This window comes from Venturia canescens, chromosome 6 (assembly GCF_019457755.1).
Source record: "Venturia canescens isolate UGA chromosome 6, ASM1945775v1, whole genome shotgun sequence".
Classification (NCBI taxonomy): domain Eukaryota; kingdom Metazoa; phylum Arthropoda; class Insecta; order Hymenoptera; family Ichneumonidae; genus Venturia; species Venturia canescens.
Window position 1 is genome coordinate 6,783,111 of NC_057426.1, and position 17,879 is coordinate 6,800,989.

General features: G+C 38.4%; 1 protein-coding gene across 1 annotated transcript in view; it reads right to left on the reverse strand.

The window, feature by feature from the left end:
- The window catches only part of LOC122412144 (LON peptidase N-terminal domain and RING finger protein 3), a 43,837-nt gene continuing 25,958 nt past the window's right edge, over positions 1 to 17,879 (reverse strand). The window contains exons 2-9 of the mRNA XM_043421478.1: positions 11,789 to 11,907; positions 10,819 to 10,941; positions 8,142 to 8,486; positions 7,041 to 7,140; positions 6,748 to 6,950; positions 4,503 to 4,804; positions 4,208 to 4,415; positions 1 to 3,408 (exon numbers count right to left, since the gene is read on the reverse strand). Of these exons, the coding sequence (XP_043277413.1) occupies positions 3,046 to 3,408; positions 4,208 to 4,415; positions 4,503 to 4,804; positions 6,748 to 6,950; positions 7,041 to 7,140; positions 8,142 to 8,486; positions 10,819 to 10,941; positions 11,789 to 11,907 (1,763 nt within the window). The 3' untranslated portion in view covers positions 1 to 3,045. The remainder of the gene's footprint in view (positions 3,409 to 4,207; positions 4,416 to 4,502; positions 4,805 to 6,747; positions 6,951 to 7,040; positions 7,141 to 8,141; positions 8,487 to 10,818; positions 10,942 to 11,788; positions 11,908 to 17,879) is intronic.

The window sequence follows — 17,879 nt, forward strand, 5'->3', positions numbered from 1 at the left end:
TTGATTTCACAATGTTTTCATTACAATATATTTCGATATGGTGAGATGAAGATAAATATAGAAATGTCGAAGTAAAAATGGAAAGTCAAATGGCATTACATATCTAGTACAGATTTTTATGCTTAAAAATAGTAGTAATTATAATGATAGTTGTGAACAGTGTTGTTATTATCATTATTCCATATTATGATGTTCATGAACATACACGTGTAGACGTACAAGAAATTTCACGCCAGCGGCACTCTCCTCCCATTTTTGAACGTGTCCCAAGAGCATAATTAAATTGGTTATCTTCGAATCATTTAAAATTAAGGCTCCATTTTCACCCTGGGAACAAAATATTGAAAAATACTTTCCCAATTTATAGCGAAGATCATTCGTATTTCCAGACTAAGTAAAAATACCACAAATTAAATAATTGGTCGGAAAAATCCATCTGAACTATGATGACTATGAAAAGAATCTCGATAATCCGGTCCCCTTCAATGTTCTTGGATCCTCGTATTCCTACAAATCTCCACAATCACTAAAAAATATTCCCAAAGTAACTTTTATTTTAGAACCGAATGTTATAAACGACGAATAAAATTTTTCAAATTTGAAGAGGTTTTGGGAATGAGCTGGCGTGAAATAACTTATACTCACACGTAAAATCGTCGTAACAATTTGTAAGGAAGGCTATAGAGTAATATCACAATGCATGATTCGTAACTTCGTAAAAGTCTAGAGAATAGAAAATAGTGTATAGACGTATATTCATTTATACATACACATAAATAGTGTCTGATCTCGTATTGCTTGAATCAATTTTGTTTGCCTTATACGCGTGCATAATTAAATAAATAAATAAGTGTATACAAATTTATTTTTCTTCCCGTCCTTTTTCATGTATCCTCAGAGAAAAAATGTATGTGTATATATAAATGTATATTTATTTCAACATTCATCTCGATATTTAGAGTTTAGAGAAGAGAATCGAGGGGACAATCGCGAGAGAGTTTAATTAGAGATAAGTATTTGTCAGCTATTCGCGATAGTAATAAACCTTTAACGTTGTGATGTCAAAAACACATTAATGACGTAATTTCCAACGACAATCAGCCAAACTATTATCCTGCCATTTCTCCTTTGAGACGTTCACAATTTCATGATTGATATGATGTTTCCCCATTCGACTAACAATTCGGCCTAACATTTCGTATAACTGTCTCACGATTGTCATCACGTTTGAATAAATTACTAGACGCTAGAGCTGTGTACGTGCGAAGTCTTATCGGCGATGGAATTGAAGGTAAGGAAATATGTTTATATTTTATTGTTGTTGTTTTTTATCGATTTCTTTTCAACTTTTTTCTTATAAAATAGAAGTAAAAGAGATTGACAGAGCTGGCGTTACGGAAAGTGCGTCGTTGTGGTTGAGAATCTAAGCTGATCGATCGATCGCTCAATGATTCGTACTTCGTTCCTTCATTGGCAAAATTTGCGGCTTATATGCACTAAAAAACAACACACGAACGACCGAAACGCGACATTCGCATTGTGAGAATGTCTGCAATCAATACAAATCGCTCGCTTCGCTTCGCGGATTTCAGAAAGTAGAAAAAAACTTACAAATGTAAACACTTTTTTCACCTGCCAACTGAAAGTTCCTCGCGCTCCTTACTCCCGTTTTATTATTTCAGCGTCCGAAGCTATCCATAAAAATATGCACTTTTCTGTTCAAATTTATTAATTTATTTTTCAAAATCCTCCCGAATTGTTTTTTTTTTATTCTCACCATTTTTTGACAGCTTTCAATGAAAATGTTCTCTTTTTCCTCAGCTGGAATCGAACACTCAGTTGAGCCAATAAGAAAACTTCGATATCCCGAAAATTTTTTCGAAATTCATCTCCACTTGGTCTACACTTGTCGAATTTTTTTCTACTTTACATTTGTATACATAAACGTGTGTGTATACATATATATTTATGTGTAGAGATATATTTTAATTGAAATGAAAAAAAAAGAGAGAAAAAAAAAGATTTCTTTGAAAGATAAGTTGTAAATATGTAACCGTGGAAGAACAGATTTGCGTACTGCATCAGCGGAAGAAGCATCAACGCCTTGCGAAGAAGAAAACTACATTATCGTCGATTTGTCAGCGCAGATATGTGTCATCTCCATATTGTGTAGAAATTCGGTACAATCGGAATAAGTTTGTCTTTTAGTAATCTCGTAAAAAGTACGCGCGTCAAAATGACGAGAAATATTCGCATCGGAAAATCGTTCTGATCCTTCTTCGTGAGGCGTTTTCGCTGAACTCTAGTGGCTATCGAATGCAAAAGTGTCCGAGATTATTTCATTTTCGCATCAATATTTTATCTCCACTCTCACAACGAGTTTATCAGGAAGTATATTTTAGATATAAAAGTGATTTAGAAAAAGAAGAGGTTCAAGAAAAGGATTGAAAAAAGTGAAGAATTCATCATCATTCACTCATTTCGTACTTTCGATTCGTATCGTATCGTATCAATAATTTTCTAGAAAAAAAAAAACAAAGATTGCAGTAGTCCAAAGCGAAGGAAAAATACAGGCCGTTCTTCCTGAATCGAGGACCAAATGTACATGAAAATTTGGTCGTTCGGAATGAAGAGAATTTGAGCCATTTGCATATATATATTTATACAGTAAATAAAGACATATTCGTTTGATCTATTTTTACGAAATTCGTTGAATGAAAATAAAAATTGAAATCTATTTGGTCGTTGAGATAAATCGAATTTCAAATGGTTCTGTTACCACGCTAAACAGAGAGCCAAACAACTTTTAGTTCGATTTTTTTAAAAGGACAGTTACAAAAAATATGATTTATTCATCTCGACTTTTTTAGTGGAAAGTTTTTCGTTTTTCGTTTTACTCTAATGATTGATATTTGCTGTCTCGCATTCTCTTTAAATGAGGCTAAACACGTGCAAATGGTTCAATTTTAGATGAAACGATAAAACGGTGATAAGATTTTATCGATGGAAATATTGTATGACATTGTTTTATCGTTTATTTATTATTTACGAGTGCTGCACCACCGACAATGCAGTCTCGGTAATGGCACGATCGTCGTGACATATGCTCGAGGTCGTTGTCGTTTCTTCGGCCGGTGCTGCAGCTATTGTCAATTGTCTCTTCTCCATATGATCGAGAGTTTTGTCAATTGCTCTGAGCCTTTTCTCGAGACTCGTCGTGCCGAGAATTCCAACCTGAAGCTGCGGCCCGAATGGCAAAATCGCGAGAAACCACCATGTCCACGACGGACCGTCGGGCAAACGCGCCCAGTCGTCCTCGGTGTCTGGCATTATGCCAAATACTCGTTGGATCTCGCCCTGTTGAAACGACGAGACTGTCGACCACCATCTCCTGCCCTTTGACCTCACCTGCGACACGAAAAAAGAAAATATTTACTTTCGAATTTTGAATACTTCTCTCGACCGATATCTTTGCAATGATCTTTTTGGCACCGATTTATCGCGAGTTTCAAATGATACAGGCTCGTAAAAAAAAATTCATATAAATAGAAAATCACGTGGAAAATTCTTTCAAATTCATCTGTTCAATAAGATTCGCATTCAGCACGCCGGTGCAAATTTACACTTGGACTTTTCAACACGTTTTTATTTCATCCATGAACGTATGGAATTTATCTTGCAGCGAGACTTTTCAGGGGCAACAATTCCTTAGTAGTCGATTACAATGATGAAAAAAAACTGAAAAATCAAATTTTGTTATAGAAAACTGGCCAAATTGAAGAAGGGAATTTTAAAGTTCTAGACACTGGAAATTTTCGTGGGTGCAAATTTGCATCAGTGTGGTCATTTATCATGACACTTTCTCAGCGCAGTAACTTCGTGTATTAATAATAATCGGATCTCGAACAATTTTGAAATCTCATAAAAGTTCAAGGATAATAGAGAAATCGAACTCGTTTCGCGAGTTAAAAGCTTTGTTTCCAACCGAGGATGATAAATTGATTGATTTTTTTTGCTAATTTGAAAAATTTGATATTTCGGCGCTCTCAAAATGTGCTGATTCGGTTTTATCGCGTTTTACTGTGCTACGCAACTATTTTTGAAGTGTCCAAAAATTAGTTCGTTCGGTCAGAAAATGGAATTGTTCATTCGGCATAAAAAAACACGGACCAAAGCAACTGGATTTAAAAGTAAAAAGAAAATTCACCTTGTCGTGAAGCTCCGTAAGATTCGCGAGGTTCTCGGGCTGCACGGGCGAGTCTCGAACCAGTTCGACCTGAGCAGTGTCGTAGCCATCGCGCTCGCCACCCGAAATTACTCGAAATCTTCTCCCTCCAACTGTGCTGAGGATACTGCAGCCATCCTTCATCAAAACTCTGTCCTTAATTTCCAATATTGTGCCATATTCGGCGTACCTAATGAAAAATGGAAATTTGAGTAAGATTTGAGTGAAAAAATGTGAAAAATTGTGAGAATTTGAAAGAAAATTTTGGAGTTTTCACCTTTTGGAGCCGGTGGCCTCTCGGTTGAGACAAGCGGCGATCCCAAAATGTCTGACTCCGCTTTCAACGCATCTTCGTACCATAAGCCTGTACCTGGGTTCGTATACGAATAAGGGACAGGCAACGCATGGGAATGCGGTTGTGCAGACAAAAACAGCGATTTGTTCGCTCCCCAAGAGACCGAGACCTTGGACCATCTCGAGACGATAATTCGCCGCTCTTGAGGCGTATTCAGCCGGTGCGACGATCTTGAGAGCTCTTTCAACAAACTCCGTCACGGTTTTTTGGCTGCTCGCCAAGTACTGGAAAATCACAAAGTTATTTGTCAATTGATCCGATTTTATGCAAATTCCATTTGATATCAGGCGTCGTTTGATTTCTGCTTTCGAATGGGCTTAGAAAATTTTAATCCACAGCTCGCAGGGAGTGTGTTCATTGGCACGGGATCGGGAATCGTCCCAAGGCTCATTGTTTTTCTTCATGATTTCCAGAATTGTTAAATCATGACGAAAACAGTGCGACAAGCATCGGCAGATGACAGACTGAGCGAATCATTTCAAAAATGGAGTTCGAATGGGTCTCGAAAAATGGAATAATTAAATAAATCAAAATACGACAAAGATGAACCCTACATTGGAAATAAAGACGCACATAAAAACACGGAAAATCGGATTAGATGTCAATATGAAAAAATAGCATGATCGGAAGAAAAAAATGAAATAAAAATGCTACCAGCGAGTCTGGAGAATTCGTAAAAAGAAAACTCGAGTCCAGCCTTTCAATAAAAAGGCGAAAAAACCAAGGCAAGTTCGATAATTTTTGGGAACAGGGTAGAAAAAAGGTTCGAAGAAAAGGGAAGTCGAATCGACGTATTGACAGTAGTTTTATCGCTTGCTAACGAGCATTCGATTCTCTAGTATAAAAAATTGCAATGCCGGGAGGACGAGACGACAGTGAAACAATGCATGAAACTTTCATTCAAATACACGGAAGCCTATAGCCTCAGTGAATGGTATTATCAGGATATAACGGCACGTGACCGCAAATAATCATTTCAATCTTACGACTGAAAGAATAGGCCTTTACATCGTTAACAGTTTAAGGAAGAAATTACGATGTAACTCCTCATCTACGTTTATAAGCGTTTGGCGCACAGTCACAATGGAGAAAAGCTTGTCAATCTTTTTTATTTTCCTCTTTTAATTCCACCATAGTTTGAAGCAGAAGCGTTTTTTTTTCAGAATGAACCATTCGTGACTAACGAGTGAAATTTTATACACCGGAAATCATTAAATGAACGTAGACAATAAACAAAAACAGAGAAGAATTATTTATCAAAAAATGTAAAGCACTCTGGTGATCTTGTTTTGAAATAATTCTCGACGTAATGAAAAGCGTATAAAACGCTCACCTCATTACATCATTAATACAACGAGCCATCCGATGCCCGGAGATTAAAAACTAACGTCGTTCTACCTATTACATAATTTCGTCAGACTTTTTTCGTTATATCACCGCGATCGTCTGGCACTCGTCGATTCTTTATTTCACAGTGAAATTCAATAGTTACGTGAATACGGAGTTGTGCATCTTTAATTGCTCATGTAACTTCATGTTTCAACCTCAATTTCGATTGCGCATATTCGTCCGTAATTTAGTTCGGGAGCCTTTTTTCAAGGCCCCGAATTTGTACGGAGGGGATTGGATTTCGAAAAAATTGAAGGTTACCGATCGATGAATTTTGAATTTTTAGATGAAAGTACGATTCGGAGATGACGAAAATGACGTTCGAGCGTATTCGAACGGAAATTCATGCACGCGGGACTGTCCATCATGGACAGTAACCACTTTGAATTACTTTAAGCTGGTTTGTTACGATACGATGAAGGATCGTGACATTTCTGCTTCGCGACGATACCGAGGACAACGAAAAAAGTTTCATTGTTCAACGTCATCGTTCTCAAGATTTTCACACTAATGATCATCAGAGTTAATTTGATTATCAAAGTACACTGAGAAAAAAAAATTAAGGATTCAATAGCAATAGGAACAGTGTTTTCGTCATTCAACTGCAATGCTTCCGGAGAGAATGAATCTGCAGTTTGATCTAAAACTATTTTATTCGTTCAATCACGTTTGACCTCGTAATGCCACATTTCGTTGTTCCAATGACTTTATTTTTCTCCAATGATTTTTGGTAAGTTTTTCGTGACTGAAATCTGGTGTATGATGAGTGAATTCTTACATTGGCGAGTGAAGTAACGCAGAGTGGACAGGCTGAGGAATAATCGAGACAACGATCGAGACACATCCAGCAGTAGGTGTGACCACAAGGGGTAGTCACAGGTTTCCACAAAGTTCGACAGCACAAAATGCAATCAAGTTCGCCGGAGGCACTTCCACCGGTTAAAGGTGGCAGAAGAGTTTTTATGGGCCTTGGTTCTAATCCTGGAAAAATAAAAAAGGCAACAGTAGAGTATTTACTTGTGTAAAGTCATACGTTGGGCGGAACAAAGATGCTTCGAAGGTAAAACTCACTCTTCAGTTTCTCCACTTCCTGATAAACTCGATCGAGGGTAGAATGCAACTTCGCGTTGTCGTTTGGATTCGGACTTGATAAGAGTCTCCGACAAATCGCCTGTGGAACGAAACGCCATAGGAAAATTGTTGAATTTGTCAAAATTTAGGTAATTTATTCTAAAAGCCAGTTAACTCGATTCAGTTTTGCTCAATTTATGATTTTCGAGGAGTTTTTTTTTTACTGGTTATTTGAATTCGCGGTTTTTTCATTTCAGTTTAATTATTTTCAATACGCTTTCGGGATCATTTTTCAAAGGATTTTTCTCGTTTCCACTGGTAAATTCTTTGTTCACTCAACTGGTCATATGCTTAAGTTTGATCCTGAAAGAAAGACTCGAGAGCCTTGTCCGCGCCTTCGTGATCATGCTTATAATTAGACGTGATTGCAAATAATTATGGAGTCCTCTCGTCTTTGTCGTAGTCGTGCAAGATCGCGATAGTTAAAGATTTAAGAGCTTCAGGTTCACGAAGACGCAGCTTCTTACTCTTATTCGTAGTATTTTTCATCATTTTCCATTCTCTCATTTTCATCGTGATGAAGTTGCAGTACAAACTTCTTTACAACTTGGTTGCATAAGGGAAACTTCGCTTGGAAAAAAATTGTATTCTTATCGGGTACGTGCTTAATGCAAATTCAGCAATTGTCGATAATTATTTATTTATGCTTAAATAGAAAAAAAAAATGTTAACTCGATCTCGAAAGCCCTCAAGAACACAAATTTATTATATTTTTACAAGGTTTCTGTCTCCATCCCATCGAAGCTAAAGTTTTAACCTTTTTTTTTATTCCTCTTTTTTCAAAATGCGGAAAAAGAACCGTTTTTGACACCGAATGCTTGTAGGAAATGAAAATTTTCATCAAATCCGTGATTTTCAATAACTTCCTGCGAAAGTGCCACCGACGTTTAAACTCAAAATGAAAATAATAAATACGAGCTACACTTTTATCAGGGATTCATAATTTTAATTGGTCCATCGAGGTCAATGATGGCGGAATAAAAATGTCCATTTTTCCATCACCATCGCAATAGAGATAAAAATCAAAAGAAAAGTGTTTACCTGAGTAATTTCTTCCTCTCCGCTGCTATTATCCTCGCAATCCGAAGTGTTCAATACAGTTCTACCATGACGTTGACTCGGACTCATCAACGGCAATAGCAAATGATTTTTCTGACGATGATTCTCATGATGATTGTTGTGGAGATTCTGTTGCTGTTGATTATGATTGTGATTGTGATGATGATGGTGATGATGGTGGTGGTGGTGGTGGTGGTGATGATGATGATTGTGGTTGTGACGATTTCGTCTCGTCCTTGGACTCGTTTCCACGTGATTATTGTAAGGCAATCTCGAGGAAATTGGTCCCTGTCGTCTTTGACTCGGTGACAGCATTCGATGGAGTACCTGGAATTAGGAAAATCAGTTTATTCTTTCAATTCGTAATTAGAATATCCATTTTGGGTGATTTTTAGTTCCCAGATCCCATTCGTGTTTTCTGGATATTTACAAAAAAATGTTGCTTCACAGTGAAAATGCACCATCGAGCTTTTTGGGAAAATCGTTTCGATTCGCTGCCTCAGAGGTATTGGAGGAACGCTCCACGATCTTTTTTCTCGTCGATTTTCCCTTTGAAATAGTTTGTTTCATTGAGAAATTTTGAATCAAACGTGATAAATTTTCTGTTGGATTTAGTACGTTATATTTTTAGAGAATGGATGAGAAAAATGTTGAAGAATGAAAAAATTGCGACCACTGATGCAACCCGACTGTTTGCTCGTCATTGCGAGCTGTAGATATGCGAGCATATAGTAGCGTGACAGTCGTTACCCTCGTGGGTCCGTACGTCGGTCACTCACCTGACCATCGCATCGAGTCATTGAGGTGACTCTTTTTCTCGTTGCTCGAGAGAGTACGACGGCCAAGCGAGCCGGAAAGTCCTTGTCTACGTATGACTACTTTACTATTAAATTGTGTGTATAAGCGATTCCACAACAACACGATTCACCTGCGATCGTCACCCACTCAAACGCTCGAGCGTCATTTTTCTCCAAGTTATCTTCGCGTAGAAAAATCCTTTGATCACCAAATCTCTTTCAAAACGATTCGAGAGTTTGAGTGTTTTGTCATTTTCATAAATTCTGATTCCAATATAACTTGGCATCAAAATCAGCCTTAAAGCGAGTGAATATTTTAAAAACCCGATTATGCACGATTCATTAATACCCAGTGACTTACGAGTTTTGTCTCCATTATTTTTTGTCAAATATCGTATCGACGAAACGAATCTGAATGATTCTCAGAAGACATGGGACGCTCAATGGTTTTGACAATGTTTTTTTTATTTAATCCCACCACTGTCGCCAGCTCAGTAATCTCATTAACCGGAAACTTCTTTCGAAATTCGTCAGACAATTTACATGAGGACGATTCTGATCAGGGATTTGGACGAAATAGTTTTTTTTTCATCAGCCATTCTGGGCCGAATGAAAAATAGATTGAATTCCATAAAAGCACATTAAACCCAAGTTTCAGCAACGATATCCTCGCAATGAAAACTGAAATTTGACAAACTGTGAGAGGCTCGATGAAAAAAATCCGAAAACCGCCATTGATATAAAAAAAAACTTGTTCGAGATGAGGGATTTTGGTATTTTTCATAATCTGGATAAAAAATGTCGAAAAGTCTAAGAATCGTGAGGGTCAAGTAGATCGATTCGTGCGGAATGTCTTATACATATACCATGAGATTCAAGCTCTCGCTGGCTGAGTTCGTTCACGAGTTTATTTCGTTCTGCCAGGAGTCGATGGACAGCCAGAGCTCAAACTACAAAGCGGTATATGCTCTCGACGAGGTTCGAGGCCACGTGGAATTACACGCACACGGTATATACGTATATCTGAGAAAAGAGACAGTCTGGCGTGACGCAACGTCATCTTCCCATGTTGCATAAATTCTTGGAACTCAAAGTTCTTGAGTTCGCGAAATAATATTAGTCATCAATTCCCGCGCCTCGGTTGAGAAAAGGGACCAAAAGCGTGGGAGAATATTATTTATCCATCGAATTTGAGGATCTTTTGTAGCACAGTTTGATCAGTGGCTTTTCAAGAGAACATTTCGTATGCAAATTTATGTGGGGGATTACGTAAGTTTACGAAATCCAATGAAAAATAAACATTAAAATATTCTTTATTTTCATACACTTTTTTAGTAAGCTTACACGTAAATGTAAGCTTTTTTCTTGTATTTTAAACGAGATACAACGGTATTGCGAAAAAAACTCGAAAACAGTGAAATTTAAGGTATTCCTTTCACGAACCCGAATATTCTAGAAATAACTGATTTTCAATTACAGTGTAAAGTGCATGCGAATAGATTGGCGAAATTTCAGGTCAAGTTATCGAACATTTAGAGAATAAAAACTTCAAAGATCGTAAAATTTATACGGGAGCAGCTTACGGCGATTCCATCATCGCCAAATTTATATTCAATAATTCATATACTAAATAATTCTAAATTCCTGATACAAACTGTCTCACAGATAGGAAAAAAATTGAAGGAATCTTTAAAAGCGATATTAAGGATAGAAGTTGGAAAAATGACAGAAGCTTTTTTCCTATATAACCGCGACTCCTCAGAGGTTAGCAATCAGTCCAAATTTCAAGCGCCCCAATTTGCGCCAACAAAACATACGCTCATGTTCGGTGCATTAATTTTTCAGCCATTTTGAAAACTTACCCTCGTGAGTTCCTGGCGAACAGACTGAGGATTCCTGTCGATGGCGACACTCACGCAAAGTGCGAAAAACGCCTCTTCGTGTCTTCCGAGCGCCGATAGCGCCATGCCCCTCCGATAATGTCCCTATCGATGAAACCACATTGAATATTCCACGTCTTCGTGTTTGAGTTTTTCTTGTCTCTGACTCAACTCTCTCACTCTCTTTCATTTCTTTGACGACCTGCATTAATATTATATGGGGTTCACCATTCTAGAGTGAACGCCCGGGTCATGCAACCAGGCCAACTACGGTGCAGTGTAGTACCACCGCGTAGTAAAAACGTTATTACGTCTATCCATTTTTCGCCCCGAGCGCGCGCAGCAAACCAGACTTTCAACCACATTATATTCGCTTTTTTGAGTCTCTCGCCAAGCGAAATTCCCTCCGGCTTATGAAATATTTTGCATAAAAAATGAAAAACGCTTTCAATAATGATACAATTATTTCAAACTCAAAAAAACTAATGAACAGACTGAAATATACGAATCTGAGAGACTTGGAGAAAGTGCACGTTTAAATAATACAGTTGCATGGAAAACTTTGCTCCGCGTTTACACTTTATTACATCGGGACTTTTGCCCAACCTGAGAATTTATGCACCAAGCTTGGCCAAGGAACGTTTTTTTCGATTCCGCAAACGTTTTCGCTCCGAAAATTAAGCGAACGAGTCTAATGCATAACGTCCCAATCCTTTCTACGTGCATTGAAAGTTTCTCAATGTTTTATGTTGATCACGAAATTTTCAACCAGTTCGAACCTATTTCCAATCGAATTTTATATCTGGGTTCGTTCTTTCAGGTCGCATGAAAATCTGAAGCGTTTCTATCGTCCCTTTAATTTCAGTTGCAGTTACATTGAAGGCCATAGCACTTTGACATACGAAATTCCATTTTCTAATTTTTTTTACGTGGGAAATCAAATAGAGCTCACCTTGCCCCAGTCAGGACGTAATCGTACCGCATGGTCGGCGTCTGTCAGTGATGCTTGAGGCCGGTGAAGTAGGAGCAACGCATGAGCTCTGTTACTGAGATGCAAAGGGCTATTTGGAACTGTAACATATAAGGAAAAAAAAGAATGTTAAATTCGATTAAATATTGAGGTGAAAATTGCTAAAATACAAGCAATTCGTTTCTAGTTATAAAAAATTATTTTAAAAATTACAGAAAATGACGTTTCATTTGCCGTTGAGAATTTAAACTAAAATAATATCACCCTAAACTCAGTGAATGAAGAAACGTTCATTTTTAAAATAAGCACACCAGAGTATTTGGAATTGTCCAGTGAATATGAAATGAATATTAAGGAATCTTCAAAATCTACGGGATTGACAGTTGTTCAAGCATCGTAAATGATATAACGTTTTACTTAACAAACGTTAATTAACGTACGAGTAAGTGTGTGTCCTTGTACGAAGTTATATTTCTCAAATAAATTTCCATGAAATGTGGCATTAATTTTTCGCAACGAATCCTTGAAATTCGAGATCTCCGAGCGTCTTTCGTAATTCCATGGCCAATAGAAACCATGAGATTACATAAGAAGACGAAAAAAGGATAAGGAACGATATTCCGAGAGATTGTTCGATCCAACTTTCCGACAAAGGTGAACGGATTTGAATTTTTCTGAATAAAATACTTGCTTTGGGCTGGGAGGAGGGGGGATCCTAAAAATCACGAAATTGATTGTCACCCTGCCTCCACTCGGTTTCGTCGTCGGTATACGATATCTCTGAGTCTCCGAGAGCCTTACGTGGCGACTGGAGCTCTCCGATAGTTTTGTCTTATACAACGAGTGGCGTTTTAAATGGTCTTTATCTTTGAAATTTGTGTGTTCATGTTTATGTGACTATTTACATTCGTTAACGTAATATATCCCTTGATCCAGCGTGATCTCCGACCGCGAGTTTCACAAACTCTTTCAGGGGCCAATTATCCTTCGGCCATTGCCGTTACGAATTAAAAAAGGAGTCGAGTCAGCAGCGCGACGTTTTCGAATAAGAAATTCTTATATATATCGACGACCAATTACATGGGATTTGCGAAAGCAATCCTCCAGCGAATAATCGCGATACAGTTTAAATACAGGAACCTGTTAACACTGACGTAATGTCCATCGGTTGTGGCTCATACTTTTTTTCCCCACTATGAAACGAGAACAAATAACTTGTTTCGTTTCTAAATATTAATAATAGCACGACGTGTGTAATTAATTTACTCCAACCATAAATTTATTCATGTATCAATCCTTAATTGGTTGGCAATTTGTGTATTAATCTGTTAAATATTCATTCTGAACGATTGAAACCTGACAATGTTTCTCCGTCGATCATTTTTTTTTAATCAATATTCAATTGTAGAACTTCAAACTTCCTTTCTTCATTTCTCTATAACAAAACTTGATTTTTCAATTTTTTAAATGATTGTAATCGATACTAAAGAATTGTTACCCCTAAAAAGTCTCGTCGTAAAATTAATTCCATACATTCATGGATGAAATAAAAACGTTTTGAAAAATCCAAGTGCAAATTTGCAGCAGTGTGGCGTCTACGGGTTAAACGAATGAGTGGAAGAGTGGGAAAAATTCATCGAGAATTACATGGAACGAATATTCTTCAATTATGTTACAAAAACGTCATAAATCAAGAATTTCCAACACTCAAATTTAAATGCACATGTACATTTTTTATGTATGTACATGCACCTACGTGTCGTATACAATATCTAATCGTTTTATTTGCGTAAGAGTTAACGAGAGAGTGCTGAGTGATACGAAGGAACAAAGAAATGCCGATGACTCGTATCATCTTTACTCTTTCTCCCTTCTTCTCTCTATTTATGTTTCTCTTGAGCGATAAAATAATAGTCGCTGAATATTCGACAGATATGAGTACGCGACTACTGTTTGAATCCTGCAAAACCGATAAATGACAAATGTCAATGACTAATTTATTCCCTTTGAGTAAACCAAAGTACTTCACATAAAGTAAGAATTATGATGAATTACCATTTTTTTTTCGTAATACTCGTCACGACCAGAGTATTACTCGTCAAATTGTCTTTGCAGAAATTCTCATGAGATATATTGACACGATGAGGAGTTACTGACTTCTGCATGGAAAGCCCCCTACAATTCGGTTTCGTTGGTTCTAAAAGTACATCGAACTCTCGAAGAGGAGAGTCAAAGGCATTGAGCGTATATGTTCGTGGGATATAAATTGTCTAAACCGTAGCTGGTAGTTTTCTCTCGCGAATGTCGAGGTCGATACTATCGAAGCGTTAAATCGTCGTGTATAACGTGTGACTGTGGCTGGTGGTGTTGGTTCGACACTTACAAATGGACAAACGCACAAGGAAGAGAGAAACGACTGGAAACAATTATAAAAATGGAATCATAATTCTCTTCCTCCCTTTACGTTCTCCTTTTCTCTCTCTCTCGTTCTTGCTCACCAATCTCTGATGCTCTTCAGGCTCTCCAAGACTCCGCGAGCACTCGCGATGTACTGAAACGTTATGCAACAACCAGCAGCGAATTAGAGAGTACTTGGTAGAGATTCTGTAAATCACTCGAGGTTCCCACAACATTTCCAGCACAACGGTTAATATAAATGCCCACGTTTGTCACAATTTTCTGCTGTCAGTGACTTCGCAAGACGACGAATCGAAAAAAAACACTTTTTTGATGTCCGATTGTTGATGGGAGGGCAAGTCATGTCGAAATCATTGATTTCTCAGATAAAATTAGCATACAATGGCATTGTAATATTCCACTGTGGTTCAGCAATTATTTTGGGAGTGTCAAAACAAAGGTTTCCTAACCCTGACTCAGTGAGAGTCGGTTTCTTTGTCCACACTCATTTCGATATTTGCCGGTAGAGTGAAACTGCGCGCTCGACCTTGATCGACACCCTCCCAAAAAAGTGTGAGTGAAAATGAATCCGAGCAAATGCGTCGCAGCGTGCATTCGTTCTCGAGTGGCAATCAACTAAATTGAAAAAGGGGCGCCCGTGACCTAGGCCGGTCAGGAACGTAAGCTTTTCAGGGAGCACAAGTTTCAACGAAATTTAAGGTCTCTCTGATACAAATAACGCCATTCGAAGAGATGAAAGTTAATTAGGAATTTAACTACGTAATTGGATGGCTGATTGTCTCGTTTTAATGCTATGAGCCAAAAATATTTCAGCGTGTTATACAACGCCCGTGGTTTCGTATCGTTCAAACGAGCGTTCGGACGAACTGGCGGGAGTGCATCCTGGAATTTTTTGTTGCATGAGCAATGTCATTGCCTGCAATCTTGCTGCTCCCTCTTTCCCCTTTTCATGTTTGTGTTTCTGCCTCGCTCCCGCTCCGCCCGCTTTTCTCTTTCTCTCCCTCTATTTTCTCTTTTCACGTATTTAGCGGTCTTTTGAACAGGGTTTATTCAACGATACACTTGCAGAAGTGTTTTCCGCGGGCCGATCGTAAATCTCACATCACAGAGACTACGAGACAAAAGAAGACTGCAGAAATGCCGAGGAAAAGAGAAAATTCCCAGACTACCTTGTTCTTCTGGACCAAGATGAGTTTTCTGCTCACCCAGACGAATTCATCAGCCGTGTTGACGCTTGTGGGACGATCCCCGAGTTTCTAATTCCCGACAATATGCACGTAGCAGTCTCGGTATTTTGTACCTTCGGTAATTTGGTGAGAAAAGCGAACGAGAGAAGAAACCGGAGACTCGAAGAGGAGCGAGATCCAGGCTTTTGCCGGGGAAGATTCTCTCACAGGCAGATAGAAAGAGGGAGAGAAGAGAGGCGAGGCAGAACTCGAAGCCCGGCCAAAGCTAGAGATCTCGGTCTCTCTCTTCCTCCCTTGCTTTGCCTCGCTTCCACCGAGCTCGTGGATGGATCGATAGGGTTTTCGACGAGACCCCGCGGTCATAGAACTTCCCCTTAACTTTTCGAGCCTCTGGAGTAACCTCTGGTTCGCCGATTCCAAAAAAAATCATGGGAAGCTCGAGCTTTGCAATCGATTTTGGTTTCCAATGGAAGTTTACGTAATAAAGTGAGTGATTCGTCAACGATCATTGCTTCACGACAACAGAGAAAACGACTTGTTGGATGTAAAAAATTATTAATTCAACGCATCGCGCAGGCATGAAAAAATCGAAAATTCATTAAGAGAACAAATATGTAATTACTTTTGTTATCATTAACGGTAAAGGGAATGCAACGCGTCCGATAAACGCGTTGACATATTCACATTTGTGGCGAGAGTAATCTCAACAGGAAGCAGGAAGTTGACGACCTCATTCACGTAAGCGAGAAACTTCCTTATTGCGTGGCAAACTATGCATTAGGACAAATGAACCGAATATTACGTTTTTTCTGATAGCCTGAATCCCCTGTTTTTTTTATCATTTCAACGAATGTTTACTAAATTTTCAATTTATCAAACCCGTAAGACCATTTTTGACTCGCGAAGCATTACCACGATAAGAGCGCAAAACAAAAATCGACATTTCTGAAAGAACAGTGCCCAAGTTTCCAATCGAAGATGATCCCATAACTTGACGTTTGTAAATCAAATCATTCCGCGCAGAGAAAACGGATTCGTTTCGTATAGTGAACAATATATTATTTTTTCAAAAATTTTCAAAGTATTTAACCACCGATCACAAAGAGTACAGTATTTTTTGAATTTTCCAATTTTTCGTCCCTTCAATCCTAAACAGCTTTATGTGGATAGTAAAAAGTGATGCACGTGACAACTATATTTCGTTTTGTTTTCAAGTGTTATTCATCACGTCAGACCAACTTACTGATGACTGGAAATGTATTGTAAATCACAAATATTGAATGTCAGCACAGTAAATTCTATGATAAATATACGAATAATGTACACCGAATACGCGTGACATTTTACTATACATACAGTTTTTTTTCAGGGTTACCCAAGCATACTTTACACTATAAATATTTGAAGTGACTGAAAACATTTTTTACTGTGCTTATAGAGAAAAGACTCTGAGTCTTTTGAATAAAAATTATTGGTCTTCTTACTATGGTGGATAGGACAATTCTTGTTACTGTTCTTCGAATTGATGCTGCAATCCCGTGTGCATATTTTGTCCCCGAGATACTCCATTCTTAGTACTTTCCTCTAGAATTATCGGCCTCGTTAGCACCGTTCATAAATCACTGCACAAATTGCTTGCAACATTGTTCCAATGAGGTGGCTATTTCGGGTAGAAGCTCGTGATTTATTTGATCTCAAGCATAATTCGATGATTTTACTGATTTCTTCAAAATTAGCCAGCTCGGATATACACGAATTTGAATCGGGTACGAAGTCGGTGACGCGGTTCGTGCGTCATTTTGAATTCGCAGTCTGGAACTTGAGAGGGGCGCACGAGCGCTTCGGAGAGTGTGCTTCAGATATACGAACAGTCATATGGACATACAACAGCTGATGTGATGTACGCGTATACATGTGGTTGTTCTCGCTCGAGGCGAGGACGGATCGATAGAGCCTTTTCAGCCCTGAGCGGACGGGGAATGTACGCATGGGAGACAAAGAGAGCTTAAAACACGCGGGAAAGTACTGAGTCCGCAAAGCCTCTGGTTGTTGGACGACGCGGTGCTCGGACGGATCATACTAAAAGTAGAAAATATTCTGTCCATGGGTGTAAGACTCGTGTCAGCAGCTATTGATAGCATCGCAGTTGGAACTGGCGTTTGAATATTAAGGAGCCGCTGGGCACGCTGCACGCAGGTAAACGAGGATTCGGAGATTCTTTTTCGTAATATCCGCTTTCACTGCTCCAATTCACGAGACGGAAAATGGAGACTTTTCACTCAAAATATTAAGCTAGCGTTACGATGTCGAGTCACGTCATCGCAAAATAATTAACCTTTTTTATTCTTCCCAAGCAATAAACTTTTTTTACGACAATTCTAATTCCACGAAGCTTTTTTCGTAGACTAATTCTTAATGTACACATACACACATGAAAAGAAAATTCCAGTTAAGGAGTTTCGGTACAG